General features: G+C 45.5%; 1 protein-coding gene across 10 annotated transcripts in view; it reads right to left on the bottom strand.

The window, feature by feature from the left end:
* Positions 1-11,515: 11,515 nt before the first annotated feature.
* The window catches only part of DNM1 (dynamin 1), a 1,028,058-nt gene continuing 1,019,189 nt past the window's right edge, over positions 11,516-20,384 (bottom strand). For 5 of the 10 annotated variants that reach the window (XM_069609157.1, XM_069609159.1, XM_069609155.1 and 2 more), the window contains one exon: positions 11,516-12,890. In XM_069609157.1, the coding sequence (XP_069465258.1) occupies positions 12,878-12,890 (13 nt within the window). In that variant the 3' untranslated portion in view covers positions 11,516-12,877. The other 5 variants (XM_069609152.1, XM_069609158.1, XM_069609150.1 and 2 more) reach the window with 2 other exon arrangements.

Here is a 20,384-nt window from a genome sequence, read left to right on the forward strand (position 1 = left end):
ATTCTTTTCATCGAGGTTTTTCTCTGTGTGTGTTACTCTGCCATGCCTGATTAGGATGGTTTCAGTGTATTGTTTGCTCCACTCTTTGTATTCTTTTCATCGAGGTTTTTCTCTGTGTGTGTTACTCTGCCATGCCTGATTAGGATGGTTTCAGTGTATTGTTCGCTCCACTCTTTGTATTCTTTTCATCGAGGTTTTTCTCTGTGTGTGTTACTCTGCCATGCCTGATTAGGATGGTTTCAGTGTATTGTTCGCTGCACTCTTTGTATTCTTTTCATCGAGGTTTTTCTCTGTGTGTGTTACTCTGCCATGCCTGATTAGGATGGTTTCAGTGTATTGTTCGCTCCACTCTTTGTATTCTTTTCATCGAGGTTTTCCTCTGTGTGTGTTACTCTGCCATGCCTGATTAGGATGGTTTCAGTGTATTGTTCGCTCCACTCTGTGTATTCTTTTCATCGAGGTTTTTCTCTGTGTGTGTTACTCTGCCATGCCTGATTAGGATGGTTTTAGTGTATTGTTCGCTCCACTCTGTGTATTCTTTTCATCGAGGTTTTTCTCTGTGTGTGTTACTCTGCCATGCCTGATTAGGATGGTTTTAGTGTATTGTTCGCTCCACTCTTTGTATTCTTTTCATCGAGGTTTTTCTCTGTGTGTGTTACTCTGCCATGCCTGATTAGGATGGTTTTAGTGTATTGTTCGCTCCACTCTGTGTATTCTTTTCATCGAGGTTTTTCTCTGTGTGTGTTACTCTGCCATGCCTGATTAGGATGGTTTTAGTGTATTGTTCGCTCCACTCTTTGTATTCTTTTCATCGAGGTTTTTCTCTGTGTGTGTTACTCTGCCATGCCTGATTAGGATGGTTTTAGTGTATTGTTCGCTCCACTCTGTGTATTCTTTTCATCGAGGTTTTTCCCTGTGTGTGTTACTCTGCCATGCCTGATTAGGATGGTTTTAGTGTATTGTTCGCTCCACTCTGTGTATTCTTTTCATCGAGGTTTTTCCCTGTGTGTGTTACTCTGCCATGCCTGATTAGGATGGTTTTAGTGTATTGTTCGCTCCACTCTGTGTATTCTTTTCATCGAGGTTTTTCTCTGTGTGTGTTACTCTGCCATGCCTGATTAGGATGGTTTCAGTGTATTGTTTGCTCCACTCTTTGTATTCTTTTCATCGAGGTTTTTCTCTGTGTGTGTTACTCTGCCATGCCTGATTAGGATGGTTTCAGTGTATTGTTTGCTCCACTCTTTGTTTTCTTTTCATCGAGGTTTTTCTCTGTGTGTGTTACTCTGCCATGCCTGATTAGGCTGGTTTTAGTGTATTGTTCGCTCCACTCTTTGTATTCTTTTCATCGAGGTTTTTCTCTGTGTGTGTTACTCTGCCATGCCTGATTAGGATGGTTTCAGTGTATTGTTTGCTCCACTCTTTGTATTCTTTTCATCGAGGTTTTTCTCTGTGTGTGTTACTCTGCCATGCCTGATTAGGATGGTTTCAGTGTATTGTTTGCTCCACTCTTTGTTTTCTTTTCATCGAGGTTTTTCTCTGTGTGTGTTACTCTGCCATGCCTGATTAGGATGGTTTCAGTGTATTGTTTGCTCCACTCTTTGTATTCTTTTCATCAAGGTTTTTCTCTGTGTGTGTTACTCTGCCATGCCTGATTAGGCTGGTTTTAGTGTATTGTTCGCTCCACTCTTTGTATTCTTTTCATCGAGGTTACTCTGCCATGCCTGATTAGGCTGGTTTTAGTGTATTGTTCGCTCCACTCTTTGTATTCTTTTCATCGAGGTTTTTCTCTGTGTGTGTTACTCTGCCATGCCTGATTAGGCTGGTTTTAGTGTATTGTTCGCTCCACTCTGTGTATTCTTTTCATCAAGGTTTTTCCCTGTGTGTGTTACTCTGCCATGCCTGATTAGGATGGTTTCAGTGTATTGTTCGCTCCACTCTTTGTATTCTTTTCATCGAGGTTTTTCTCTGTGTGTGTTACTCTGCCATGCCTGATTAGGCTGGTTTTAGTGTATTGTTCGCTCCACTCTTTGTATTCTTTTCATCGAGGTTTTTCTCTGTGTGTGTTACTCTGCCATGCCTGATTAGGCTGGTTTCAGTGTATTGTTCGCTGCACTCTTTGTATTCTTTTCATCGAGGTTTTTCTCTGTGTGTGTTACTCTGCCATGCCTGATTAGGATGGTTTCAGTGTATTGTTCGCTGCACTCTTTGTATTCTTTTCATCGAGGTTTTTCTCTGTGTGTGTTACTCTGCCATGCCTGATTAGGATGGTTTCAGTGTATTGTTCGCTGCACTCTTTGTATTCTTTTCATCGAGGTTTTTCTCTGTGTGTGTTACTCTGCCATGCCTGATTAGGATGGTTTCAGTGTATTGTTCGCTCCACTCTTTGTATTCTTTTCATCGAGGTTTTTCTCTGTGTGTGTTACTCTGCCATGCCTGATTAGGCTGGTTTCAGTGTATTGTTCGCTCCACTCTTTGTATTCTTTTCATCGAGGTTTTTCTCTGTGTGTGTTACTCTGCCATGCCTGATTAGGATGGTTTCAGTGTATTGTTCGCTCCACTCTTTGTTTTCTTTTCATCGAGGTTTTTCTCTGTGTCTGTTACTCTGCCATGCCTGATTAGGATGGTTTCAGTGTATTGTTCGCTCCACTCTTTGTATTCTTTTCATCGAGGTTTTTCTCTGTGTGTGTTACTCTGCCATGCCTGATTAGGCTGGTTTCAGTGTATTGTTCGCTGCACTCTTTGTATTCTTTTCATCGAGGTTTTTCTCTGTGTGTGTTACTCTGCCATGCCTGATTAGGATGGTTTCAGTGTATTGTTCGCTGCACTCTTTGTATTCTTTTCATCGAGGTTTTTCTCTGTGTGTGTTACTCTGCCATGCCTGATTAGGATGGTTTCAGTGTATTGTTCGCTGCACTCTTTGTATTCTTTTCATCGAGGTTTTTCTCTGTGTGTGTTACTCTGCCATGCCTGATTAGGATGGTTTCAGTGTATTGTTCGCTGCACTCTTTGTATTCTTTTCATCGAGGTTTTTCTCTGTGTGTGTTACTCTGCCATGCCTGATTAGGCTGGTTTCAGTGTATTGTTCGCTCCACTCTTTGTATTCTTTTCATCGAGGTTTTTCTCTGTGTGTGTTACTCTGCCATGCCTGATTAGGATGGTTTCAGTGTATTGTTCGCTCCACTCTTTGTTTTCGTTTCATCGAGGTTTTTCTCTGTGTCTGTTACTCTGCCATGCCTGATTAGGATGGTTTCAGTGTATTGTTCGCTCCACTCTTTGTATTCTTTTCATCGAGGTTTTTCTCTGTGTGTGTTACTCTGCCATGCCTGATTAGGATGGTTTCAGTGTATTGTTTGCTCCACTCTTTGTTTTCTTTTCATCGAGGTTTTTCTCTGTGTGTGTTACTCTGCCATGCCTGATTAGGATGGTTTCAGTGTATTGTTTGCTCCACTCTTTGTATTCTTTTCATCGAGGTTTTTCTCTGTGTGTGTTACTCTGCCATGCCTGATTAGGCTGGTTTCAGTGTATTGTTCGCTCCACTCTTTGTATTCTTTTCATCGAGGTTTTTCTCTGTGTGTGTTACTCTGCCATGCCTGATTAGGCTGGTTTCAGTGTATTGTTCGCTGCACTCTTTGTATTCTTTTCATCGAGGTTTTTCTCTGTGTGTGTTACTCTGCCATGCCTGATTAGGATGGTTTCAGTGTATTGTTCGCTGCACTCTTTGTATTCTTTTCATCGAGGTTTTTCTCTGTGTGTGTTACTCTGCCATGCCTGATTAGGATGGTTTCAGTGTATTGTTCGCTGCACTCTTTGTATTCTTTTCATCGAGGTTTTTCTCTGTGTGTGTTACTCTGCCATGCCTGATTAGGATGGTTTCAGTGTATTGTTCGCTGCACTCTTTGTATTCTTTTCATCGAGGTTTTTCTCTGTGTGTGTTACTCTGCCATGCCTGATTAGGCTGGTTTCAGTGTATTGTTCGCTCCACTCTTTGTATTCTTTTCATCGAGGTTTTTCTCTGTGTGTGTTACTCTGCCATGCCTGATTAGGATGGTTTCAGTGTATTGTTCGCTCCACTCTTTGTTTTCTTTTCATCGAGGTTTTTCTCTGTGTCTGTTACTCTGCCATGCCTGATTAGGATGGTTTCAGTGTATTGTTTGCTCCACTCTTTGTATTCTTTTCATCGAGGTTTTTCTCTGTGTGTGTTACTCTGCCATGCCTGATTAGGCTGGTTTCAGTGTATTGTTCGCTGCACTCTTTGTATTCTTTTCATCGAGGTTTTTCTCTGTGTGTGTTACTCTGCCATGCCTGATTAGGATGGTTTCAGTGTATTGTTCGCTGCACTCTTTGTATTCTTTTCATCGAGGTTTTTCTCTGTGTGTGTTACTCTGCCATGCCTGATTAGGATGGTTTCAGTGTATTGTTCGCTGCACTCTTTGTATTCTTTTCATCGAGGTTTTTCTCTGTGTGTGTTACTCTGCCATGCCTGATTAGGATGGTTTCAGTGTATTGTTCGCTGCACTCTTTGTATTCTTTTCATCGAGGTTTTTCTCTGTGTGTGTTACTCTGCCATGCCTGATTAGGCTGGTTTCAGTGTATTGTTCGCTCCACTCTTTGTATTCTTTTCATCGAGGTTTTTCTCTGTGTGTGTTACTCTGCCATGCCTGATTAGGATGGTTTCAGTGTATTGTTTGCTCCACTCTTTGTTTTCTTTTCATCGAGGTTTTTCTCTGTGTCTGTTACTCTGCCATGCCTGATTAGGATGGTTTCAGTGTATTGTTTGCTCCACTCTTTGTATTCTTTTCATCGAGGTTTTTCTCTGTGTGTGTTACTCTGCCATGCCTGATCAGTGTATTGTTCGCTCCACTCTTTGTATTCTTTTCATCGAGGTTCTTCTCTGTGTGTGTTACTCTGCCATGCCTGATTAGGATGGTTTCAGTGTATTGTTTGCTCCACTCTTTGTATTCTTTTCATCGAGGTTTTTCTCTGTGTGTGTTACTCTGCCATGCCTGATCAGTGTATTGTTCGCTCCACTCTTTGTATTCTTTTCATCAAGGTTTTTCTCTGTGTCTGTTACTCTGCCATGCCTGATTAGGATGGTTTCAGTGTATTGTTTGCTCCACTCTTTGTATTCTTTTCATCGAGGTTTTTCTCTGTGTGTGTTACTCTGCCATGCCTGATTAGGATGGTTTCAGTGTATTGTTTGCTCCACTCTTTGTATTCTTTTCATCGAGGTTTTTCTCTGTGTGTGTTACTCTGCCATGCCTGATTAGGATGGTTTCAGTGTATTGTTCGCTCCACTCTTTGTATTCTTTTCATCAAGGTTTTTCTCTGTGTGTGTTACTCTGCCATGCCTGATTAGGATGGTTTCAGTGTATTGTTCGCTGCACTCTTTGTATTCTTTTCATCGAGGTTTTTCTCTGTGTGTGTTACTCTGCCATGCCTGATTAGGATGGTTTCAGTGTATTGTTCGCTCCACTCTTTGTATTCTTTTCATCGAGGTTTTCCTCTGTGTGTGTTACTCTGCCATGCCTGATTAGGATGGTTTCAGTGTATTGTTTGCTCCACTCTGTGTATTCTTTTCATCGAGGTTTTTCTCTGTGTGTGTTACTCTGCCATGCCTGATTAGGATGGTTTTAGTGTATTGTTCGCTCCACTCTGTGTATTCTTTTCATCGAGGTTTTTCTCTGTGTGTGTTACTCTGCCATGCCTGATTAGGATGGTTTTAGTGTATTGTTCGCTCCACTCTTTGTATTCTTTTTATCGAGGTTTTTCTCTGTGTGTGTTACTCTGCCATGCCTGATTAGGATGGTTTTAGTGTATTGTTCGCTCCACTCTGTGTATTCTTTTCATCGAGGTTTTTCTCTGTGTGTGTTACTCTGCCATGCCTGATTAGGATGGTTTTAGTGTATTGTTCGCTCCACTCTTTGTATTCTTTTCATCGAGGTTTTTCTCTGTGTGTGTTACTCTGCCATGCCTGATTAGGATGGTTTTAGTGTATTGTTCGCTCCACTCTGTGTATTCTTTTCATCGAGGTTTTTCCCTGTGTGTGTTACTCTGCCATGCCTGATTAGGATGGTTTTAGTGTATTGTTCGCTCCACTCTGTGTATTCTTTTCATCGAGGTTTTTCCCTGTGTGTGTTACTCTGCCATGCCTGATTAGGATGGTTTTAGTGTATTGTTCGCTCCACTCTGTGTATTCTTTTCATCGAGGTTTTTCCCTGTGTGTGTTACTCTGCCATGCCTGATTAGGATGGTTTTAGTGTATTGTTCGCTCCACTCTGTGTATTCTTTTCATCGAGGTTTTTCCCTGTGTGTGTTACTCTGCCATGCCTGATTAGGATGGTTTTAGTGTATTGTTCGCTCCACTCTGTGTATTCTTTTCATCGAGGTTTTTCCCTGTGTGTGTTACTCTGCCATGCCTGATTAGGATGGTTTTAGTGTATTGTTCGCTCCACTCTGTGTATTCTTTTCATCGAGGTTTTTCCCTGTGTGTGTTACTCTGCCATGCCTGATTCGGATGGTTTTAGTGTATTGTTCGCTCCACTCTGTGTATTCTTTTCATCGAGGTTTTTCCCTGTGTGTGTTACTCTGCCATGCCTGATTAGGCTGGTTTCAGTGTATTGTTCGCTCCACTCTTTGTATTCTTTTCATCGAGGTTTTTCTCTGTGTGTGTTACTCTGCCATGCCTGATTAGGATGGTTTCAGTGTATTGTTCGCTCCACTCTTTGTATTCTTTTCATCGAGGTTTTTCTCTGTGTGTGTTACTCCGCCATGCCTGATTAGGATGGTTTCAGTGTATTGTTCGCTCCACTCTTTGTATTCTTTTCATCGAGGTTTTTCTCTGTGTGTGTTACTCTGCCATGCCTGATTAGGATGGTTTCAGTGTATTGTTCGCTCCACTCTTTGTATTCTTTTCATCGAGGTTTTTCTCTGTGTGTGTTACTCTGCCATGCCTGATTAGGATGGCTTCAGTGTATTGTTCGCTCCACTCTTTGTATTCTTTTCATCGAGGTTTTTCTCTGTGTGTGTTACTCTGCCATGCCTGATTAGGATGGTTTCAGTGTATTGTTTGCTCCACTCTTTGTATTCTTTTCATCGAGGTTTTTCTCTGTGTCTGTTACTCTGCCATGCCTGATTAGGATGGTTTCAGTGTATTGTTCGCTCCACTCTTTGTATTCTTTTCATCGAGGTTTTTCTCTGTGTCTGTTACTCTGCCATGCCTGATTAGGATGGTTTCAGTGTATTGTTCGCTCCACTCTTTGTATTCTTTTCATCGAGGTTTTTCTCTGTGTGTGTTACTCTGCCATGCCTGATTAGGATGGTTTCAGTGTATTGTTCGCTCCACTCTTTGTATTCTTTTCATCGAGGTTTTTCTCTGTGTGTGTTACTCTGCCATGCCTGATTAGGCTGGTTTTAGTGTATTGTTCGCTCCACTCTTTGTATTCTTTTCATCGAGGTTTTCCTCTGTGTGTGTTACTCTGCCATGCCTGATTAGGATGGTTTCAGTGTATTGTTCGCTCCACTCTTTGTTTTCTTTTCATCGAGGTTCTTCTCTGTGTGTGTTACTCTGCCATGCCTGATTAGGATGGTTTCAGTGTATTGTTCGCTCCACTCTTTGTATTCTTTTCATCGAGGTTTTTCTCTGTGTGTGTTACTCTGCCATGCCTGATTAGGATGGTTTTAGTGTATTGTTCGCTCCACTCTTTGTTTTCTTTTCATCGAGGTTCTTCTCTGTGTGTGTTACTCTGCCATGCCTGATTAGGCTGGTTTTAGTGTATTGTTCGCTCCACTCTTTGTTTTCTTTTCATCGAGGTTCTTCTCTGTGTGTGTTACTCTGCCATGCCTGATTAGGCTGGTTTTAGTGTATTGTTCGCTCCACTCTTTGTTTTCTTTTCATCGAGGTTTTTCTCTGTGTGCGTTACTCTGCCATGCCTGATTAGGCTGGTTTTAGTGTATTGTTCGCTCCACTCTTTGTATTCTTTTCATCGAGGTTTTTCTCTGTGTGCGTTACTCTGCCATGCCTGATTAGGATGGTTTCAGTGTATTGTTTGCTCCACTCTTTGTATTCTTTTCATCGAGGTTCTTCTCTGTGTGTGTTACTCTGCCATGCCTGATTAGGATGGTTTCAGTGTATTGTTCGCTCCACTCTTTGTTTTCTTTTCATCGAGGTTCTTCTCTGTGTGTGTTACTCTGCCATGCCTGATTAGGCTGGTTTTAGTGTATTGTTCGCTCCACTCTTTGTTTTCTTTTCATCGAGGTTTTTCTCTGTGTGCGTTACTCTGCCATGCCTGATTAGGCTGGTTTTAGTGTATTGTTCGCTCCACTCTTTGTATTCTTTTCATCGAGGTTTTTCTCTGTGTCTGTTACTCTGCCATGCCTGATTAGGATGGTTTCAGTGTATTGTTTGCTCCACTCTTTGTATTCTTTTCATCGAGGTTCTTCTCTGTGTGTGTTACTCTGCCATGCCTGATTAGGATGGCTTTCGATCATTCACAGAAAGTAGTTTCACTTCTCATGCATCGAACACTGAACAGCTATGTATCTTTTTGATCTACTTTTTGACATCACCTTTCTAGACAACATTGTTCTTCTTCCCTTCTTCATTCCAATTGGTGACACCTAAACCTTGGATCACTCAACCTCTTGATACACGTGTATGATTATTCTACCAGTGTTGAAGATGTTCTACAGCGCTTTATATAAAAGTGCTATAAATATTCTAAAAAATCAAATAAACAATATATAACTTGTTTATCAAACTTGCTTATTTTCTCTAAACCTTTTCATAGTTGAACCTCTGTGGGGTGGAAGACGGAGGGTGGGTATAAGCTCTTTGATTATCTAATTGGTTGGTTCTATGCTATTTTATGCTTTGTTTCTTTACTATATCATTCTAAACTAAATAAACGATTAACATAAAACATTACAATATTTGGCAATTTCTAGGTCTTATACCCCTTGTAACAAAAAATGTATTGAAGACACCACATGCAATGCACTTCCTGCTGCTACCAGATGCATCTCTTGCTGACCCCAGCTCATTACTTATGCCTGACCCACATGTGCTTTTTGCTGACTCTGTATGCGTTTTGATGACTCCATGTCTGCCTCTTGCTTATCCTGCATGTGTGTGACCCCGTGTGTGCCTCTTGTTGGCTCTGTGTGCATGTTTCTTACGCCGCATGCGCCTGACCCAGTGTGTGCCTCTTACTGACTCTGTGTGCATTTTGCTTACCCCGCATGTGCCTTACCCCATGTGTTCCTCTTGCTGGCTGTGTGTGCCTTTTGCTTACCCCGCATGCGCCTGACCCCGTGTGTGCCTCTTGCTGGCTCTGTGTGCCTTTTGCTTACCCCGCATGCGCCTGACCCCGTGTGTGCCTCTTGCTGGCTCTGTGTGCCTTTTGCTTACCCCGCATGTGCCTGACCCCGTGTGTGCCTCTTGCTGGCTCTGTGTGCCTTTTGCTTACGCCGCATGCGCCTGACCCTGACCCCGTGTGTGCCTCTTGCTGGCTCTGTGTGCCTTTTGCTTATGCTGCATGCGTCCAACCCCATGTGTGCCTCTTGCTGGCTCTGTGTGCATGTTGCTTACGCCGCATGCGCCTGACCCCGTGCGTGCCTCTTGCTGGCTCTGTGTGCCTTTTGCTTATGACGCATGCGTCCGACCCCATGTGTGCCTCTTGCTGGCTCTGTGTGCCTTTTGCTTATGCCGCATGCGTCCGACCCCATATGTGCCTCTTGCTGGCTCTGTGTGCATGTTGCTTACGCCGCATGCGTCCGACCCCATGTGTGCCTCTTGCTGGCTCTGTGTGCATGTTGCTTACGCCGCATGCGTCCGACCCCATGTGTGCCTCTTGCTGGCTCTGTGTGCATGTTGCTTACGCCGCATGCCTCTGACCCCATATGTGCCTCTTGCTGGCTCTGTGTGCATGTTGCTTACGCCGCATGCGTCCGACCCCATGTGTGCCTCTTGCTGGCTCTGTGTGCATGTTGCTTACGCCGCATGCGTCCGACCCCATGTGTGCCTCTTGCTGGCTCTGTGTGCATGTTGCTTACGCCGCATGCCTCTGACCCCATGTGTGCCTCTTGCTGGCTCTATGTGCATGTTGCTTACGCTGCATGCCTCTGACCCCATGTGTGCCTCTTGCTGGCTCTATGTGCATGTTGCTTACGCTGCATGCGTCTGACCCCATGTGTGCCTCTTGCTGGCTCTGTGTGCCTTTTGCTTACCCCGCATGGACCTGACCCTGTGTGTGCCTCTTGTTGGTCGGCATGTGCTGCTTGCTGTCCATGCGTGTGCCTCTCGCTGGCACCACATGTACCTCTTGTTGACTCTGTGTACATTTTTCTTAGTGCACATGTGCCTCTTGCTTACACCGCATGCGCCTGACCCCGTGTGTGCCTCTTGCTGGCTCTGTGTGCCTCTTGCTTACGCCGCATGCGTCCGACCCCATGTGTGCCTCTTGCTGGCTCTGTGTGCATGTTGCTTACACCGCATGCCTCTGACCCCATATGTGCCTCTTGCTGGCTCTGTGTGCATGTTGCTTACGCCGCATGCGTCCGACCCCATGTGTGCCTCTTGCTGGCTCTGTGTGCATGTTGCTTACGCCGCATGCGTCCGACCCCATGTGTGCCTCTTGCTGGCTCTGTGTGCATGTTGCTTACGCCGCATGCGTCCGACCCCATGTGTGCCTCTTGCTGGCTCTGTGTGCATGTTGCTTACGCCGCATGCGTCTGACCCCATGTGTGCCTCTTGCTGGCTCTGTGTGCATGTTGCTTACGCTGCATGCGTCTGACCCCATGTGTGCCTCTTGCTGGCTCTGTGTGCATGTTGCTTACGCCGCATGCCTCTGACCCCATGTCTGCCTCTTGCTGGCTCTGTGTGCATGTTGCTTACGCCGCATGCGTCTGACCCCATGTGTGCCTCTTGCTGGCTCTATGTGCATGTTGCTTACGCTGCATGCGTCTGACCCCATGTGTGCCTCTTGCTGGCTCTGTGTGCCTTTTGCTTACCCCGCATGGACCTGACCCTGTGTGTGCCTCTTGTTGGTCGGCATGTGCTGCTTGCTGTCCATGTGTGTGCCTCTCGCTGGCACCACATGTACCTCTTGTTGACTCTGTGTACATTTTTCTTAGTGCACATGTGCCTCTTGCTTACACCGCATGCGCCTGACCCCGTGTGTGCCTCTTGCTGGCTCTGTGTGCCTCTTGCTTACGCCGCATGCCTCTGACCCCATGTGTGCCTCTTGCTTACACCGCATGCACCTGACCCCGGGTTTCCTATTGCTGACTCTGTGCAGTTTGCGTTTTGTATTCCCGGCATGTACCTGACCCCATATGTCCATTTTTCTTACTCCCCATGCAGCTGATCCTGTATTGCTGACTGCCGTGTGTCTCTTGCTCACTTTGCAGACCCCTCTTTTTAGCTCACCTTTTTCACTTTCCATTGTCAGAGGTGCTTCTGCGTAGCTGGCGCAATTGCCATCATCAGACAGTAAAAATCTGCAAGCGTCAGGCAATGTGTTATACATAAATGTACTTTATTCATTCAATAGACAGCATGACATATCAGGGCTGACCATAAGCACAGAGGCTGCCGCCTCTACACAGCAGCGACACGACCAGCTCAAACACTCAGTGATATGTTTCTAAAATCCACATGGAAGCACAGTGCCGGCAAATCTCTTGGATTGTATATGCATGTATATATTCATATCGGGATGGATATGTCATTCTTACTACCATATACTTTAATACACTTCTTAAGTAACTGGAAGGGCAACAAAGTCACAAGAATTCACGTTGGATATGTGTGCTTCACGACAAGCTTTGCGACGTAACAACACTCATTCCAATGCATGGCAAGCAAGGCCCTCGACCTGCCGGTCATACAGCAGTGCCAAACTTCCTGGCCTCCAAGGACAGACACTGCACGGTTTAAATAAGTTATGAGGCCAGAGGAGAAGTAAAAAAGACAACAATAGAACAAAACCAGACAGACATTGGCTACCAGTGGACTTTGTGCAGAATGCAGGAATAAAATTAGTATTTTTTGGTGCAAATGTGCAGTTTGCAGCTCGGAATGAGATGTTGGACACCTCTGGAATGGCAACTGGTGGCTTCTGAAGACTCGCTGTCTCCAGGAAGAGAATCTTCATTCATATTAAGCCATCAAAGGAAAACAAGTTCCCCAAGAAACACATGACATGCAAGGAACAGCAATGAGGACTGTCCATCGAGGGTCCTTCTTTCTGCCCTAGCAGTCCAGCCTTGAGAAAGTCCTCAAAGAGATGATCGCCGTGCAGTGACATGGCCATGCCCATGGTGAGATGACTTGAAGTTCGCTCCTTGAGGGCAAGAAGGTCCACCAACACCTGTATCCTTGCACGTCATCACAAACACAGAGGTGCAATGCAGTAGCAGCAGAGACCTCCCCCATCCCCATCCCCAGCCCTGGGATTCCCACCTCCCGGTAACCTGAAGCAGAGGGGAACCTGGCAGCAGCTCCAGCCGTTGGCGGGAGGTGGCATCAGTCGATCTACAGCATCCTTGCATATGAATGTCACCATTCCCAAGCGTAATATGTCTCACATTTTAAATAAGTTCCTAACACTGAACGTTTCATATTGTTCTCAACGTCACATTTCTCACACTACATTTTCTGAAGTGAATTACACTTGGTCTTCTTACGACGACAAAAATCAAATCATAGATGAAGATAAATAGTTCTAGATGTTCAGACTACAGCAAACATTTGCAGGCAGGATCAGAAGAGCGTGAGGAGTCGATACCAGCCGCGGGCATGTGGCGTGCCAGCTACCAGGCCAGCAGCTCCCTCGGGGTCCCTCAGTCAGTCACCTGGGAACGCCTGGCTCCTGTTTGTTCACACCATGGACCTGCAGAGAAGCCGAAGATCTAATCTAGACTTGTCAAGGCAGCAAACACATGACACAGTGACGTTGACATGGCAATGGAGGCATGAGGGAATGATGAGGGGTTGCTGTGCATCAGGTCTGAGTGAGAGGCAAGAAGAACAGCACCGCGCGGGGTGGCACGCAGCACTGATCTGCAGCGGTTACAAATCTAAGAGGGATGAATCAGATGGTCGGATAATGGTGGGTCGCGTAGGCGATGCAGGGGCCTTCCTGCTGTGGAGAAGCAAAATGAAAACACTCACAGTCATTAACAACATTCACAGCACAGAGTGAAAAAGCCAGCAAAGACACAGAGCAATGGTGCTAGCAAGGCATGAAGTGGTGTTGCTGGTGAAGGAAGGACATGGCTGTGTGAGGGATGGGCTGAGTCCACTGAGGGGCGCGCACACACTTTGACATGGCAGGCTATTCCATTATGCAAGTGGAGTGGATACTCTATGAATACTAAGAGAGCCAAATGGACTGTGACTGTACCTGGGGAGGCGGCAAACAAAAGAGTGCTGGCACTCCCTCCTTAGCAGGGGAAGTACCCCAAGTGGTGAGGGAGGGCCAGCACCCTGAGAGGTGAAGGAAAGAGCTGGGAGAATGAGGGCGGCCACCGCAGGAGGGACAGCAGTGTGTGAGTTGAGGGATGGCCAGACTTTGGGGGTAAGAGCTGTGCCCTAGAATGTGAGGGATACATGGGATAATCTTGTGACTTTAGTTCTGGACCTTCTCGTACACACATTACAGACACCATTAAATAGAAGCGCCTGACTCAATACCTCCATGAATGCCTCTGCCAGTCAAACAGATCCATGCGTTCAGCTGCATTGCCCTGGAGATATCAAGGGCAGTCTGGCTACCCCAGAGCAGGGGGGCCAAGCACAGTGGACCCCAACAAAGCAATGCATTCTGAAACTCTATGCTTGCTTTTCCAAATGGTTATTTATTTTCCTTAAAACCCACTTATAATATGAAAAGGACTTTTTGGTTTTGCTTCAGGATGTGAGTTCCTGGAATCTCGTTGTGTGAAAGGTTGTTTCTGCTGTGCAAGACTAACATGTGTGCGCTGCAGGCCTTTCTCTGAAGGATTACCCAGGGCAGCTCTCCACAGCAACCAGTGCCATCGACACAGGACCTAATGGCGTGGGACTTATTCTACCACCATCTACTCAATGCTGCCCGACTTTTGTTTTCATGCGAGCAGCTGCTACTTGAGCAGGGGGTTCTGCGGGCACTGCTTCTGTGGGACCCCAGGAGATCTGAAACCGTAACCCACTGTATGTACCAATGTATAGGATGGAACAGGTGGCTTCACATCGGCACGCTGCTGACAGTGAACAAAGGACATGTGCACATGAAAAAGAGGTCATGCCAACATGTTTCCCAACTACTGCAGTAAGCCAGTTCCGTGGGGTGAAGCGTCAACTGCAGAGATGTGGTAGGGAAAAGTGACTTACTTGCAATCCTAGTTCTTCCTTGGGGGGTCTTCGTGATATTCATAGACACTGACTAGCAACGCCTTTGTGTCTCATCCCTCAAAACCTTGCTCTAAATGAGCATTTTAAATCTCAAAATCCAATCAAAAATATATAAACCTGTTGCCCATCTGATGTTCTGAGCCCCTCAACTCTTTTCTTGCTCCATTGTAATCTGCTAGATGTGTACAGAAAAAAGACATCTACATACTAGGTCTCCAGTTCTCCATGATGGGTAATTTATAATCTTCTCCCTCGTGCCCTCGTGGTATCTCGATAATATTCCTAAAGACTGACTCCAAGAGCAAGCCCATCCCAGCCTCGGGAAGTAGGGAAGCCTGTTGCCTATGCTCACCTTTGCAAAGGTGTCGAATGATGACCTCAGGGCAGTAAGTGCAAGCGCTCTTAGGAGAGTGAAGTGGCGCCTTTTCTTTTATGGAAGGAGTCCTGTTTTTACCCCAGCGTCTTGCTATTCTTTGATGGCATAAGGAGATGCGCAAGGTTAGTCACCTCGAAATGGAATCTTTAAAAAAACTTGTGTTTACCGCAGCACACTTTGCAAGAAGCAGTTCATTTTTTTCTACTATGCTTTGGTACTATCTTGCGAGATCTGTTCCTATGCCAAGCGTGTGGCGAAAACTTTCTGCAGGAGAAGATGGATTAGGAAAAAAAGATAGGCTGATGCAAACATCTGGTGTGGAATTCGGCAAGAATTTCACACAGTGCACATCTCTTTATAAAACACTGCATGGCTCAGGACAACATAAGGTTTGAATATCTCTCACTCTCCAGGTTCAAAGTAATCCCCTCTAAGATAGCCACTTTCCAGGACAGATGTTGTAAATTGTCCCTGTGCATTAGTTTGAAAGTTGGATCTCTTCATTTTGATAGGACGATGCTAAACTCCTGGAAAGCAGAGGGTTGTCTCACTGGAGGAAAACTGTTGTATTGTCTGCTTAAAAAAATCAGTACTCACCAGATGACTTTCTAGATGAGTAATCGCTGCTGAATGAACTCATAGGAGCCGGATCTAGTCAGATAAAGGAGGTACGGTAAAGCTGCATGGCTGTTAGTGCGCGTTTGGCCTTTGTAGCGCCCCTATAAGTGGAATCGTTCCCACTGGAAGGGATACACCGTTCAGGCGGATGGCTTGCTTGTCGTCTTAAGGATGTGCCCATCATGCCTAGGCAGGTTTAGATGATAATGTTGTATGTAAGTTCAACAATGACCAGATTGTATTTCCAAGGGAGCGACTAGGTCAAGGTGAGACACTTGTAACTCCACTGTTAACAGAGAAGGAGAACGCCTGCTGTGAAGGCCAATGAGCGCCAGATTGCATCATGCTGCCCAAGGGTGAAGATGAGCCGACAGATATTATGATGTACCAGGCTTAGCAATGTACCAATCGATAAGACAAGATAGGTCTGAGCTGGAGTTTTCTATCTGGAAATAGGTTGTCAATAAGTTGCAAAGTTGTGCGCATTGTGCCATATATCTGCTACCTTACGAAGAGTAGAAAGACGTAGACGCGTCCAGAATGATGATGCTTCCAGTTGCATTCATCTGAATGCACCTTTGTCAATTTGGTCCGACTTGCGTCCTGGTACCAAGGAAGTTGCAGCTGTCCACCCAGAGCAGGTTGGCATCACAGCACCTGGTCTACCTGGGCAAAAGGGGCATACGAAAATATCTTCATGGTTGTGTATTCTGCTTTACGGTAAGACATCAGTGTAAACATTGTGACTCATGGTGTTCCTTCAGTGCTTGCCACAATGACAGCTACCTACTCATCCTTTGGCAGGCTGGAACAAGAGACTCCAGGTTAACAGTGATCATTGTCTACGTATTGTGGAGCCATGAGGTCACGTTCAATGAGGTCAGTGTGTGGTGGTACACGTCTTCACCGGGTCCATAGGTCTGGCCTGCACAGAAGCCTTTAACATAGCCACGCTAGGGGTAATTGGGACATTATCAAACCTGGATTGCTTCAGTTTATCACTTGTGGGGGGGAGGCTTACAGCATAAATGGGTGGCCGGCCTTTGTTGTTCAGGCATCAAAGCTGTGGAACTCTTTACCTCTATCGCTTTGTGCTATGCAGGACCATCAGTCTTTTAGAAGTTGTCTAAACATGTTTGATTATTGCCTAGATGGTCCTGGGTTCTTTTAGCACCTTGATGCCTCTCACGAGGCAAGTCCTTGCACTATATAAAACTCCTACCTAACTTATTGTAAGAAAGGGGTACAGAAACTTCCCTGACCTGTCAATCAACGCAGCATTCCCCTTGGATCCTATCTCTGCAAGCTTGAATGCAAGTATTTATAGTTTGTTGCTGTTGCAATCTTTGCAGTTCCTCTGCAAGGGTATTCATCTGTGAGACCTTGGTCTTCCAGGAATGTCCTGTTTAATGTGCCCATCTGAACGTTTTGTAGTGCTGGCCATACTGTGTCACTGCCACAAGGGGGCTCTGGGTGTCGTTTCTCCCTCCTTGTTCAACTAGTACATTCTCGCCTTTGTGACTAAAGGGAGAATCCCCTTCAGGCCTAGATGAGCATGCTGCAACTCCAGCATGGGTTTCTGCCAGACCAGACCCCTTCTAGTGAGGCATCAGGTGTAGGGTTCGTGGCTTTGAAGGGCACGGTCTTTGCGTTTGACCTCTTGAACCACCAGTGCAATGGCTCCTTTACCTTCTTTCCGAAGAGGTCAGTTCCTTTCACAGATTTGTTGTGGTCCACTGGGCCACTGGTCCACTGGTCCTCGAAACGATCCTGCAAGGGTATCTTGCTCAAGATGCGCTATGATATAAAACCCAGAAGGGATGAAACGTGTCCTGCTGATGGGTGCTGAATGACTTGCCAATTGTGGCACTAGTTGTATTGATGCAAGGCTCTCTTCCAGAGGGTTATCGGGAATAGTGCCCACATATTGAAGTCTTGGCACTGGAACTAGGGGTGTTTGTCTAGGTTCACTTGAAGTCCTAGAGTGTGAAGAACCTGGCATGTAGTCTGAAGCTGTGAATTCTTCCTTATACTTCGAACCTTTCCTGTAAATATGTACAATATCACCTTGCCTGTAACCATTGTATGATCATTTATATGTAACTAAGATATGTATGTAACAAGCGCCAAGATGCCCTTGGGCTGCTGCGCGCTTTACGAATCTGACTAAATAATAATACTGATCAAGGAAACTCATTCTCGAAGGCAGTTAGTTCATCTGGTAACAATATGTGGCACTGACTGGAGGCTGAATGGCAGTGCCCTGTACTGAACATGTTGGCTCTTCAACACAAAGCTCAAGAATGTGAAGACACTGTATGTGTGCTCAACCTCTGTGCCACACATCTAATCTCCCTTTTGTACTGTGGGGAGAACTGATTTAAGACAACATTCTGAATGTTTCTTTCTTCACCCACTTGTATAAATACCTGGAGTAGTCACCCCCCACTGTCACACTTTTCACTTCCTTCTTGTGCAGTAGACGCCCCGCACTGTTGAGATGATGTCACACTTTCAGCTTCCTTCTTGTGCAGGAGACACCTCCCACTGGTGAGATGATGTCACATTTTCCGCTTCCTTCTTGTGCAGAGGACACCCCCACTGTTGAGTTGATGTCACACTTTCCGCTTCCTTCTTGTGCAGGAGACACCTCCCAATGTTGAGATGATGTCACACTTTCCGCTTCCTTCTCGTGCAGAGGACACCCCCACTGTTGAGTTGATGTCACACTTTCCGCTTCCTTCTTGTGCAGGAGACACCGCCCAATGTTGAGATGATGTCACACTTTCTGCTTCCTTCTCGTGCAGAGGACACCCCCACTGTTGAGATGATGTCACACTTTCCGCTTCCTTCTTGTGCAGGAATGCATTCACCCTTCGAACCCGCTGTTACAGATGAAAGGAGTTTGGTGTCTTTCGATGGGCAATATGGGTAGAGTGTTCAAAACCTGTTTCTGTAACCATCGCGAACAACTTTCAACGCCCATGGACGGCCTTTGATGTCTTTACATGATGTAAGGGCTCGCCTTGTAGGACGTGCTGCACACACATTGGTGTGAGATTTGGGAAAGCATGGAGGAATACTATTGCTTCGATGGAGGTAGTGGCTTGCTTACAGTTACCAAGGGTTCGACACCTCCTATTCCTTCCTGGTACTTTTTGGAGATGTATGAGGGCTTTGTGGGTTCTGTACACAATGTTGGAATTGCTGGTTATAGAATGGTTGAATCCATTGATAAGAACAGTGCTCTTTATGTCAGTACGATGAGCATCCATAATCCTCCTTAGCCGAGAAGCTCTGCCCATATGTTGCCATGCTTGTCACTTCACCATCACAGATGCTGAATGAGAGGACCTTGAAGTAAGGTGGTCTAAGGTGGTTTCCCACGCGTTGTCGTTCAGATTTGTCAGCCTTGCCCACAAGAATCTATGGAACCAGAGGCCATGACAGTCGTGGTGAGATGCAGGTCCCTATAGGTCCATCACACACCACAAGGAGGTCTCCTGAGGTATCCAGCAATGCCCCTTAGGTCTCTATTCGGCCAAGAAAATAGAAGCCCCTAAACTGGTAACAGTCGTCATATTTATGATGATTCTAAGCAAGGCACAGAGCCTCCTACTTTTCTTTGAGGGAGCAGCAGATTGCAAAGATGATGAAGAGGAGGGTGCCAGTCCTTTCTTGACAGCTGACATGACCTTTGAGCCTGGAAGCACATGTTTAAATTGGAAAACCGGGTCCTAGTCAGAAGCCTTGTACTTTGTGTCATGCCCATGACATTGACTGACTGGCACACGGGTGAGAAAAGTTTTTATGGTGGTTTCTAAGGTGCCCGGTACCAGTAATATAAGTTGACGTACAGGCTTGAAAGTTTCAGAAATACCTGAAATCTTTCCTTTCAGGGATGGAAGTCGTTCAGCTTCACAGACACACTCCTAGAATACTCTGCGAAAAGAGGAGACTCTTGGAGTTATAGATTCACTGAGCAAAGATGAGTATTTGCTCCATTCAGTCAGAAAGAATTACCTTTAGGTAATACATATCCTTGCTGGAATCGAGGGTCAAGATAGTCTTGGTGGAATACTGGCTGGTAAGGCATAGTTATCCTGCCTTATTATAGTGTTATTCTGTGATGACACCCCTAGGTCCTCTGGTGGTTGTGATGCAGAGTCATGAAAGGCTCTTGATTGGTTAGTGTCCTGTCTCTTTGCCACTTAAGAGTAAGCTTTCCTCTTAGGTATCAAGGGATGACATCTAGCGCCTTGAGTTTGAAGGCTAAGTGAGAGATGTCTCGTCGTCTAGTTCTTTCATGTCGGGAGAGACAAGGCCATCAAAGAGTCCCTTGACAGGGAACATATCACTCATGATGTTTTACATTGATTCAGATGATGACTGTGACAGCACTGATGCTTTGAGTGCCCTCCCGGGGTATCAGGAAAGGTCACTGATAATGGCCAATAAAAGGAAGCCCTCTCCTGATCTACTCAGCACACTTTGAGGATTTGAGTAGGTCACCAAGTACCTCAAAGGGGCTCACTAGCTTGGTTCCCATTTGACAGCCTGCCACGGTCCTTAAGAAACCCACAGGGGATCTGTGGCAAAGCAGGTATTGTCCTAAGGTCTGAAAGTCAATCAGAGAATCTGTCAATTATTTCAACCTCATGAGTATCGCCACAGGAGGCAATTATGTCAAAAGGTGCCTGTGTTGTGCCAAGAGGGGAGTATGAAATGATATGATAGGTTATTTATAACGTGCTTAATAACCAGAGGTTTCAACCAAATCTTTGGAACAACAAATTAGAATCCAAAAACAAATTAATAAACCTTTACAATGTCCCCCTGTGGAGTACAGCACAGGTGTAATTGAGTGAAAATTAACTGGTACTTGAACGCTTGTCTAAAAACAGGATGAAAAATTGCAGTCAGTATGTAAAGAGCCTTCCTGCAAGCAGTGTAAAAGCAGTAGGAAGCATCTGCCAGCAGTATGTAAAGAGCCTTCCT

The sequence above is a fragment of the Ambystoma mexicanum genome, chromosome 8, assembly GCF_040938575.1.
Source record: "Ambystoma mexicanum isolate Mex_15411 chromosome 8, UKY_AmexF1_1, whole genome shotgun sequence".
Lineage (NCBI taxonomy): Eukaryota > Metazoa > Chordata > Amphibia > Caudata > Ambystomatidae > Ambystoma > Ambystoma mexicanum.